At 33.6% G+C, this 12562-nt stretch overlaps 1 protein-coding gene across 14 annotated transcripts in view; it reads left to right on the forward strand.

Moving 5' to 3' along the window:
- The window catches only part of EHBP1 (EH domain binding protein 1), a 345845-nt gene that overhangs the window by 242497 nt on the left and 90786 nt on the right, over positions 1 to 12562 (forward strand). For all 14 annotated transcript variants that reach the window (XM_077915588.1, XM_077915592.1, XM_077915584.1 and 11 more), the window contains 3 exons: positions 2380 to 2558; positions 3204 to 3252; positions 7450 to 8352. In XM_077915588.1, the coding sequence (XP_077771714.1) occupies positions 2380 to 2558; positions 3204 to 3252; positions 7450 to 8352 (1131 nt within the window). The remainder of the gene's footprint in view (positions 1 to 2379; positions 2559 to 3203; positions 3253 to 7449; positions 8353 to 12562) is intronic.

Consider the following 12562-nt stretch of genomic DNA (forward strand, 5'->3'; position numbering starts at 1 on the left):
ACCATGTCTTGGGTATCTAAAGAACAGCAAAGAGGTTAATACAGTTCAAAGTGGTCAGGGGAGAGGTGGTAATGAGCAATAACGGGTGGGAGGAGTAGGAGGCAGTCCTCTTACTACAGTGACACTATGAAATAGGTACCATTACAATCTCCATTTTATAGTTGAGGAAGCAGAGACCTAGAGAAGTAAAGTAACCTGCCACATCCGGAGCCAGCTATTGCAAGAAACAAGCATTTACATTTGTTTATATCCTGAAGGGTCTGAAATTATTTAACTGCTTATTTCTTTATGACCTCTGCAAAATATTAGATGAAAGATCAGCTGTTCTGAAGTGGATGATTTATTGTACAATGGTTCTACTTCAGTATTCTTTATCTGCAACCAATATGACCATTTACAGGGCTTGTAATTTTATCAAAGTTTCTTCAATTACAAATGACTTCTTTTGCTTGGCAGTGCAGTAAGCATCCTTGTAAGATATTTTTAATTCAAGGGTTTTATGCTAGGGAAATCCAAAGCTTAGTTTAGTTCTTTTAGCCTTTTCATATTGAACCTTCTTAGAAACAAGGGTATATTCATAATCATAATGACATGGTATATTTTCCCTATTTCTTAAGCACAGAAAGCCATTATAGATTATAACATGGTGGTAATGACTTTTGTACATTACCTGTGTACGTGCTTATGATGACTGGAATGAATCAGTGTAATGATAGTTGCAGATTACCTGTGCCGTGTACTTATTACTCATACTTGGAATGAATCAGTGCTCTAATAATATAATTTGATAAATAAAAACATTTTTAAAAAAACAATCCTTTAAATAATAGAAAGTCTAAGGAAAAAAATATGTTTGTGCCCAGTGCATTGATCCCCTGCCTCATCCATAGACCATTTTCCACTCTACTTCCAGGTTAAGTGACTAGAACAATCTGAAAATCACAGTGGAAAGTCACCATTAGATGAAAAGATATTTAATAGTTTTTAAAGTAAATACCCTACTACATTGGGAATTTCATTTTTACCTACTTCTTTATATTAGGTAGATTTGATCCAAATTTATTGAATTTTATGGCCTGTGAATTTTTCCGCATTTATTTTGTATAGGTGATTACTTAAAGAACAGCACTTTGCAAGATTCACGTTTTGTTTATATAACAGTTGGTTAATCTGACAGTTAAAAAAATTTAATAAAAAAAATAAGAAATTACATCCTTGGTGTTTCTTAGTAGTTTTATTACAGGAGCAGTGAATGCATAATCATAATTACGTGGAGTTGATGATTTTAATTGTTTGGCACTAACATGCTTTTGTCAAGTGGGGGCATCATTGGTCTTTCTTAAGTAAGCTGTGTGTCAAGAATGGTTTTGCTTGTTAAACTTAAGTGATATTAGGGGTAAATAATCATTCCCCTTTCACTTTATTTTAGAGGGCTTCTATTTTATGTTTATAGCCAGCACTTTTAACTGATAGCAAAATTTTAAATCCAGAAACATTTAGTAGTTTTCTTAATGGTTTTCAGTTGTACCAGCCTCTAATGTTATAATAAAAAAATGTGATCATTACTCAATAAAGAAAGTGACATGTTTGTAAGAATAATAAAAGTTTAGGATAAAAATCTTATGTAGTTTTTGGGGTTTTTTTGTCATCATTGTTTTAAGTACATGAACAAGGGGAAAAACAAAGAATATGCTTAAGATTTAACATACACACAACACATACCCCTAACTGGCCTACAAAAGTAGCTTTCAGTGATAATTAAAAGATACTTTGAGCAAATCTAAATTGTGTGCTATTGCTACCAATACCTGACTATTGCTAAGAGCTCTAAATCTATTTTGCCATCATTAAATTTATGTAAGAAATATCTGAGTGTGATTATCATTGTGCTTTCTAAAATGCATGATTACTGCATTTAAAAAACTTACTAGGTTTTTTATCTTTCCACTGCTAACAGTTTGTGCTACAGTTAGACTTCATGATACATTAGTTTTAATCTAGTCAAAAAGGAACTATATTTGTACATTTTTGTACTGGGGGAAATTTCTTAGGGTGTAAGAGTTACACAAATATTCAGACTTAAGTATTTAAATACTTTAATATAATGTTTCCATCAATATAGCTCTTGGCTTGTTCTTATGTATGAGTTTAAAATCTTGCATATCTACATCCTTGTCGGGCAAATGCCATAGGCTAAAACTGAAGATAATAACTTAAGATTCATGTCTCCTTCTTGGAAGTTACAGTTGTCTTGAATTGACAGTTTTGAAGGACCTAAACTGACATCAAAGAGTTTAAATGATCTAGTTAGGTCAATTAATGTTAATTTTCATCTTCCATTAAATTATTTTAATGTTTTTCTCTTTTTTTTTTTTCTAGCCGAGTCCTATACCAAGTCCTGTTTTGGGGCGAAAGCCAAATGCTAGTCAGTCATTGCTTGTATGGTGCAAAGAAGTTACAAAAAACTACCGGGGAGTGAAAATCACCAATTTTACTACATCGTGGAGAAATGGTTTATCTTTTTGTGCAATATTACATCACTTTAGACCAGATTTGATGTAAGTAGAAATGTTTTCCATTCCCTGTAAATATTTTGTAAATAATAGTTTTAAAAAAAACATAATTTCTTAACGTATGTCCTGAAATAGTTGACTTTATGTTTCTTTATTACCCACACCTTTTGCTTTTTGAGAAAAGATATGTGTGCCAGAAAGAAAAGTTCTCCCTTCTTGATGCCTAAAATCAATCTTTTCTCTTTAAAAAAAAGCAAACACTTTTTTCTTCTTAATCTTATAACAGAACTAACTTCAAATTATTATGAAAATTGTGTGGCTGTTAAAATGAGATGAGACAAATAAGCTGGTAGCTCTTTGTACGTCGACAACAAGGGATTACCTCATGGTAAATTTGGTTGTCAAGCCTGGTCTCTGGTGCCCTGCCTTAACTTCTCTTTTAGATGGAAAGCTTCAGGCAATGAAACATGTAATCACTGTTTCTGTTATTTATTTATTTATTTCCTTAATTTTCCACACTATTAGTTTTGTTGATTGAATTGCTGTGAAATTGCTAGTTACTCTTTGGTATTATAGAATGTCACATTTTTAGATTCAGTTTGTTTTAAAAACAGCTGGTTTTTTTTTGTTTTTGTTTTTGTTTTTTTTATCAAATACTGTATGTACCTACTGTGCCATTTTCTCCCTCAGTGACTACAAGTCTCTGAATCCTCAAGATATTAAGGAGAACAACAAAAAGGTAAGAATTGCCCAGGAGAAAAATATGTACTTTCAAATTTGACTCCTCTCTGGCTTTTGTTAATTTGGGGAAACTGAGGTTGTTTTGTGAGGTCATAACTGCAGCTCACAGAAGGTAGTCTGCTTCCTGCAGTTCAAATAGGATGCATGGTTTACTTTGAGTTGTCATAGCCTTTAAAGATCACAAGTGCCAGACTGGCATCCGATTTTAATATGTGTATGGACTTCGTTAACTGTTAAATTTTTGTTGAAGCATACTGCTTTTATTCAAGATTTAGCTTTTAAAAAGTACACCCAATGCTATTACACCATAAATGATTATGAGTTTAGAAAAATCTGTTGAGAGGGGATAAGGGCAGGAGCCTAATGAGTTATAAAAGAAAAGGATGCATATGTTCCTAGAAGCAAAAAGATATGAACATTGGATTTTTTTTTTCATTTTCTGGTAAACTGTACAGTTTTTCCACATAATTAATTAGTATACTGAGGTCAGAGCTTCCCAGTGGGGATATTGATCCTTTGGCCTCCAGGGTAGCTGTGTGAGGCTGAGCTTTCAGAAGTGCTTGGGCCAGCTGACTGTGGCCACAGGCTAACTTAACTATTTACCCCAGTGCACGGTACAACATTATAATTATGAATGTGTACTGTGATACGAGAAAAGAGCGAAACACTAACTCAACATGTAGTGGGTACTCAGTGTGTTTTGTGCTGCATTGAATTCTTCAACTGAGAAGTTAATGAAATATGTTGTTATCTTAGAATAGGAATTCTTAATCTGGGACATATGGATAGAATTCAGGGGGTTATTGAACATGACAATCGGGTGAGAATGTATTTTATTTTGTTTTATTAATTCTTTAAATGAAATTCAGCATTTCCTTCAGTTATGAATTTAGGCAGCACACTTTAGCATTAGCCATGCCTGAGACTTTATCACCTTGAGAATCTTAGATATTTTGATATCACATTGCAGTTGTAATAGCTACAAATATCTTTTAAACTCATCACTTCTTCAAAATTACAGTTGTTAATACAGTCACAAAAGGCACATGTATTGCTGTTTCTCAAATTCAGTTTTATTAATATTTTCATAGTTTTTCATATAATTGGTTTCTTTAATCCTATGTATTTTATAACCATAAAAGCATTATTCTGAGAAGAGGTTCATTACCAAAAGGATTCATGGAACAACGTGATTAATAACCTCTGGTCTGGACTAAAGTTTTCAATCTACTTTAAATTAGATAATTAAACCACCAGTGTTAAAAAATCTATAAAGGGAACCTTGATAGAAGTTCAGCTAGCAGATAAGAATTTAAGTCAATGATTTTTTACTTTTATTGCTCTCTAAATCCAAAAATTTGTATTGTCATTAAAAATGCTTTTTTATTTACAAATTCATATGCTGGCCTAGAGAAATACATTTTAAAACTGTCAGTTTTTTTTTTTTAGTTGAAGTATGCCACCAAAAAAGGTAAATCTTAAAATTTTAGTGTATTTTCTTTATAGAAATCACATCTGTGGTGGGCATATTAAGAGTAAATCATTTCTCATGAATTATTTTTTGTATAATTTTGTAGAACTTGTGTCTCTCAAAGTGAAAGCCTGTTTTTCATCAATTAAATTATATTTTTAGATATATTTCTATGCTTGCATTTTTTTGCATTTGAATAAAATACTAAGTTAATTTAAACACAGATAAAAGTGTTATAAAATAAACCATTATTATTTTTATAAAATGAAGTTTTGTTTTGTTTTGTTTTAAATATTTATTCATAAGAGACACAGAAAGGCAGAGGGGGAGAAGCAGACTCCCTGCGGGGAGCCCGATGTGGGACTTGATTCTGGGACCCTGGGATCACGCCTTGAGCCAAAGGCAGACACTCAACCACTAAGCCACCTAGGCATCCCTAAAGTAAAGTTTTTTAAAATACTGTTTGAAATTCTGAAAAAGACTTGTTGATTGTACCCAGCTATGTATTTTTAAGAGTACAGAGATTTGCCTAAAGGCGTAAGTCACATTTCTTTCCATTACTTTTTCAGGAAATTAATAATGATGATCATACCTTGGGTTTACATATTGCTACATAGAGAATATCCTATTAATATTTTTCTCAATTAGATCTTGTAGGGCAGGTAATCATGTCTTTTTGAAAAGGTTTTAATTTAGATGATCCTATTAATTGTGCAATTGAATAAATAATTGTTAATACAGTCTTGCCTTTTCATCACTTTCCAACTTCCTACCTGATATCTACATTAAGTATCAGTTGCTACCTGCGGATTTATTTCCGGCTTCACACAGTTCTTCCTGATAACCCCATCTGCCCTTGATTGAACTTAAAGCAGCACAAGAAACAAAGCCTGTGTCTTAAGTTTCATGCAGATGCATAACATAACTGGCAAGGACTCCTCCTTGCCAATTAAATAATATCTAGGAATGAATAAGACAATTTTCTTTGAAAGACCTCTTCTTTTTCTCCACATACAAACAGCTAAAAAGGTGATTGACCACAGCAGAAGTTAACCTATGGGAAAATTCCTTTATAAAGTCTTGACCTCCCTTGTAAAAAACCCGGTTTGTTTTTAAATGTTTTTTTAGTGCAGTTAGTGTGCATAAAATGAATTGCTACATGAAGCAAAACACAGGAGATTCCCCACGAGGAAGCTAATCATTTTCCCAGGTCTGTAAAAAGGACTGAATAAAAAAGGTATTTACCTGTGACATATGATCTTAACCAGTATGTCAGTGTTTTAGATAATTGGGAAATGTTTAGAATACTGCCTGTGGTGCTTTTCATGATGGTCTGCAATTGATGTCTGTCAATCAGGTTGTCAAGGCACATGAGGAGGAAAATGACTTTAATTTTCCTAAAACATGTAAAATAACAAACAGGCCTAAACATGCACACCAACTGAGCCATTCACTTGAGTAAATATTTTGAGGTACCTATATTATGAAACATAGTGCTGTGAAAATTGAAGAGGTTTTAATATTGCAATTTATTTTTCATTTTCTTTCTTACTTATTCCACAACATTTATTAAACTACAGGAAGAATATGAGACAAGGATTAAATTCAAAGGTAGAAATGCACTTTAACATGTAAGTGCAAAAGACTAATTCCTTCTAAATTGTTACATAACTTCCTAACCTTTCTCTTAAGAAAAGCTTTGCATTATGATCCTACATCTAGGTTATTGTAAAGTCTAGACATTTTATATTCCAAAGTCAGTATACAGCTAGAGGGTCCTTACCTTTCCCAAGAGTATATCTGAACCTTTAACCATATTTTTAATGCTTCCTAGCAACACAGTGCTGTTTTCAAGGGTTAGTTCAGGATGGTAATAATTAATTGTAAATTGAGAAACAGCTTTGATTCTTCAAAACTAGAAAAACCTGATGTGCCACAGTCATTTAAAGGCTAACAAAAATAATACAATGCAGCCTCACATTCTCAACTACGTTGTACTACTCAAAACATTTCATTCTTTCCAAAATGGATGTAGTGAAAATGCAATCACTCCACTCATTATGAAAATCGGTCTTAATTGGGCATTTAAAAAATGTTTGTATATTCCTGGACTTTAATAACACTTATACTTTATACCAGGTAATCTAGGAGTTAGTTCTTTGGGGATATGTAGCTATATTTTTTCTTCACAAATCACTGCAATTATATGAACATGGTAAAAAGAGGTTGATAGGAATGATAAAACTCTAGATTGTTATTTCTTTATACCTTAGTTCCTTCTAAAAATTGATTCTAAGATTTCTTTTTGTTTTAATTCTAATTTTTGCTTATTTTCTTTATTGGAAAAGAATATTTCAATTGCTATTAATTAAGAAACTTTTTTTTTCTTGCACTTACCCCACTTTTAGAAATTTCTCATGTGAAATTTTGTTCTGTTCTTGTGGCAATAATGTCAGTAACATGGTATGCCCTCCAACAACAACAACAAAATCCATTAAAATTTTGCTTTCTTTTAATGGTAACTAAACTTTATTTTTATAACTTTTTAATTAAAGTATAAATGACATATAACATCATATAGGTTATAGGTGTACAACATAATGATTCAATATATTGTGAAATGTTCATCAAGTCTGTCTAGATAATATCTATTCTTTTGCTGTTTTTAAAATGTATGGATTGTTTGAATTATTCAGTATATCTTTGTTTTTCCTTTCTTTGAAGGCATATGATGGATTTGCCAGCATAGGAATTTCCCGGTTATTGGAACCTTCTGACATGGTCTTACTGGCAATTCCTGACAAACTGACTGTTATGACTTATCTCTATCAAATCAGAGCACATTTCAGTGGCCAAGAACTGAATGTTGTCCAGATAGAGGAGAACAGCAGTAAAAGCACATACAAAGTTGGAAATTATGAAACAGATACAAACAGTTCTGTTGATCAGGAAAAGTTCTACGCAGAGCTTAGTGATCTGAAACGGGAGCCTGAACTACAGCAGCCTACCAGTGGAGCAGTAGACTTCTTATCGCAAGATGACTCTGTATTTGTAAATGATAGTGGGGTTGGAGAGTCAGAAAGTGAACATCAGACTCCTGATGATCATCTTAGTCCAAGCACAGCCTCCCCGTACTGTCGCAGGACTAAAAGTGACACAGAACCCCAAAAGTCCCAGCAGAGCTCTGGAAGGACTTCAGGATCTGATGATCCTGGAATATATTACAATACAGATTCAACCCACGCACAAGTTTTGTTAGGCAAGAAGAGACTACTGAAAGCTGAGACTTTAGAATTAAGTGACTTCTATGTTAGTGATAAGAAGAAGGATGTGTCTCCACCCTTTATTTATGAGGAGACAGAGGAACAAAAGCTTCAGACTCTAGACATTAGTAAAAACTTGGAGAAAGAAAAATTAGAGAATTCCAGACCCTTAGAATGCAGATCAGATCCTGAATCACCTATCAAAAAACCAAGTTTATCTCCCACTTCCAAACTTGGATACTCATACAATAGAGATGCAGACCTTACAAAGAAAAAACGAACTTCCCTGAGGCAGACAGAGTCTGATCCAGATACTGACAGAACCACTTTAAATCATGCAGATCATTCCACTAAAACAGTCCAGGTAAGTGAATTAGAATGACGAATACCTATATTCAGTAAATAGTTATTCTGAGGGGTTTTTATATTTTATAGAGCACTTTCAAATGCTACAAATGGTTAAAGGTAAAGTATAATTACCCATTATAGAAAAACCTAAACTATACCTGCACTTCATTTAAAGTTTATAATATTTTAAGCCTACAAATAAATCCAAATTTGAACATTCTAGAATAAAGAATGTCAGTTTTTCAAATCCAAATATTATTTACCTATAAAAACAGAATATTTCACTGTAAGAATAAAGTCAGAGATATTTCACTATTCCATTTAGTAGGAATACTTTCTGAAAATGTGTAGTGCTAAATTATATATTTCCCATTTAGAATATTTTCTTCAAATATTTTAGTTATATTAGTGTTTTCAGTCCCATCATTACTTGTGTTTAAAAATTCCAGTAATATCCAGATTCCTCCCCACAAGAGGAAAATGACACAGATTTTTATACAAATATTTACTATATTTAATTGAATCTCTGGCACCATAAATTATAAGACATACCATTATTTTAGGTACCAAAAAGAAAGAAAAACACTGCCAGTAAATTATGATAAATAGTTTTCTTATCACATATAATTTTTATTTTATTTATTTATTTTTTAAGATTTTATTTTTTTATTCATGAGAGACACAGAGCGAAAAAGAGAGAGGCAGAGACATAGGCAGAGGTAGAAGCAGGTTCCATGCAGGAAGCCCGATGTGGGACCCAATCCGGGATCCCAGGATCATGCCCTGAGCCAAAGGCAGACAGAGGCCCAACCACTGAGCCATCCAAGCATCCCTAGAATTTTTATTTTATACATATTGAACAAATTCTTTTAGACTTATTCAAGCATGGATTTTTTTAATCATATAACACTCTTACGTATGCATAAAAAAGGAGTTTAAGTAAAATTGTTTAAGGTATAATTCTTTAGAATTAGAATTTAAAATCCAACTCTTCTGATCACTTTTTGATTTGGAATTGTTGGTATTCCTGTTTTTTCCAGGCAGTGTTGTCCTCTGTGCCATCAAAAGCATGATGTTACAGCAGTGGTCCTCAGTATGATCTGGGGACGTCTGAGGCTCTCCTAACCTCTTTCAGAGAGCCCCCAAAGTTGAAGCTACTTTCATAGTAATAATAGAACCTTATTTATCTTCTTCACTTTTGTTCTCTCACAAATGTACAGTGGTGTTTTCTGAGATCTCAAAAGATTGAATACAAAAGTAAATATGACGGGCGCCTGGGTGACTCAGTCTGTTAAGGGTCTGCCTTTGGCTCATGTCATGATCCCAGGGTTCTGAGACAAAGCCCCACGTCAGGCTCTCTGCTTAGTGAGGAGCCTGCTTCTCCCTCTCCCTCTGCCTACTGTCTACTTGTGCTTTTTCTCTCTGTCAAACGAATAAAATCTTTTAAAAAAAAGTTGATGTGAGAATCCAGTTGCCTGCTATTAAGCCAGATATTAAAGAGATTTCCAAAAAACACAAAATAATGCCATTCTCACTTATTTTTTAAAGTAATTTTGTTAGAATATGTTAACATGGGCAGTCCAGGTGGCTCAGCGGTTTAGCGCCGCTTTCAGCCCAGGGCGTGATCCTGGAGACCCAGGATCGAGTCCCACGTCAGGTTCCCTGCATGGAGCCTGCTTCTCCCTCTGCCTGTGTCTTTGCTTCTTTCTCTCTCTGTGTGTGTCTCTCGTGAATAAATAAATAAAATTTTAAAAACAACAACAAAAAAAGAATATGTTAACTTCTCATGGATTTATAGGGTTTTTTAAAAAGATATTTATTTATTTATTTATTTATTTATTTATTTATTTATTTATTTATTTATTTGAGAGAGAGTACAATTCAGGGTGGGGGGAAGAGTAGAGGGAGAGGGAAAAGCAAACTTCTTGCTGAGCCCAGAGCCTGATGCAGGCCTCAATCCCAGGACCCCAAGATCAATGACCTGAGCTGAAGGCAGCTGCTTAACTGACTGAACGACCCAGCTGCCCCTATTATAGTATTTCTAAAGGAATGGATAAGCAATTTTCAACATTTCTGTGTTTTAATTTCCAAAGTGATAAGTAGATATAACCGACATAAACAAGAGCCTTTTGAGATCCTCAGTAATTTTTAATCACCTGTGGGAGTTCTGAGACCAAAATTTTGAGAACTTCTGAATTACATTTTTTACAGTTGTCTCTGGTGTTATCAGTAATACTCATTGATAGTAACATCTTCTTGACCTTATCAGAAGGTCCTGAGGTCCCTGGGTGGCTCAGTCAGTTGGGTGTCTGCCTTTGGCTTGAGTTATGATCTCAGGGTCCTGGGATCAAGCCCCATGTCTGGCTCTCTGCTTGGTGGGGAGTCTGTTTCTCCCTTTCCCTCTGTGCTCTCTCTCTCTCAAATAAATAAAATCTTTTGAAAAAGGAAGGTCTCAAGGTAAGATTTTCAGACAATAACCTGGAGTTATATTCCATTTTCAATTACTACTCAAATGGTTGTTAACTGAAACATCAGTTACCCTGGATGGGACTAGAGGATATTATGCTAAGCGAAATAAGTCAATCAGAGGAAAACAATTATCATACGATCTCACTCATATGTGGAATTTAAGAAACAGAACAGTGGAACATAAGGGGAGAGAGGCAAAAGTAAAATGAAATCAGAGAGGGAGACAAACCATAAGAGACTCTTAATCATAGGAAACAAATCGAGGGTTGCTAGAGAGGAGGAGGGTAGAAGGATGGGGTAACTGGGTGATGGACATTAAGGGGGGGCTCGTGATGTAATGAGTACTACGTATTATTTAAGACTGGTGAGTCACTGACCTCTCCTCTGAAACCAGTAATACATTATATGTTAATTAATTGAATTTAAATAAAATTTTTAAAAAAGAAATCAGCGTGCCAAAGTATAAAAAAAAAAAAGAAAGGAATTGCAGTCTTGCCACCTGAAATATCAAGCAAATGTATATGTAGGCCTTGATGGCTGTCTTGACTACCACCTGGCTGACAAAGATTATAAGATGTCATCAATTTTAAGTTTTCAGAGGTGTTAGGAAAAAACATGCATCTTCAAATCAAAGAAATACAGTAGCTAAAAAAGTAAGCCCCTGTTCTAATAAAAAGTCTCAAATTACAGATTCTAAGTACTTTAACTTTTAGGATAGCAAAGTTTTCAAGTCATCAGAGTGTCCATACACAACAGATAATCAAGAAACATCCAGTGATTAACAACTGCAGAATTTGGTGAGCCTAAGTTGAAAGTATTACTCAGTACAGATTTTTCTTATGACCCAGATTTTAAAGGTAAATGTATTTAGTTAAATCTAGAAATTGATTAATGTTTAAAAATTAAGAATACTTTGGACTGGGAATCAGTATACCTGGATTCTTTTGTTGGCTCTACTAATAATTACCAGTGTGACATGTTAATTAGCCATTTGAATTCTTTTAATCTGATTTTCCACATATGTTAAGTGAAATAATCTCTAAGAGTCTTTTTAGCTCTAAAACTCTATCATACTTTGAGCTATTCAGGAGGTTTAAATGATGTATAGTAAATCCACAGGATGATAGAGATGGTATCTATTTGTCTATGTATGTGTTTGTTTATTGTCCATTGGCTTAATGGTCAGAATTTTGTTTAGGGTGAAGTTAAAAGTTTGTTGTTTTTTGTCAGAAGTACTGCCTGACAAAAAATTGTAATGTGACTTCAGTATTTTATAGTTTTTTAAAATTGGGCAGTTTTAGCAGCTAACTTTGAACAATAAAAAAGAAATGTTTTTTCTTTTACATACTATTTTTCATCAGTGCTAATATATGCATTTTTTTTGCATTTTAACTTCTCTGAAATCAAGATGCTACTTAGATAGTATGTTATAGTTTGACAATGTTTTTTCTTCCTTAGTACTTCATAAAATAATAGTACATCTAGTAGCTAATAGTATTAGATTTCTGAGAGGAAACTTGATAACTTAATATGGCTATATAGACTTAGAGTCATAATGTTGCCCATTTGAGTAGCTAATACATGTGATGATGACCTTTATATATCTGTATCTCTCATATGGTATTCATCTTTGTCTGACTTATTTCACTTAGCATAGTGCCCTCAAGATCCATGCATGTTGTCACAAATAGTAAGATTTCATTCCTTTTTATGGCTGACTGATGTACCCTGAGAGTGTGTGTGTGTATGTGTGTGTG

This window comes from Canis aureus, chromosome 11, assembly GCF_053574225.1.
Source record: "Canis aureus isolate CA01 chromosome 11, VMU_Caureus_v.1.0, whole genome shotgun sequence".
NCBI lineage: Eukaryota > Metazoa > Chordata > Mammalia > Carnivora > Canidae > Canis > Canis aureus.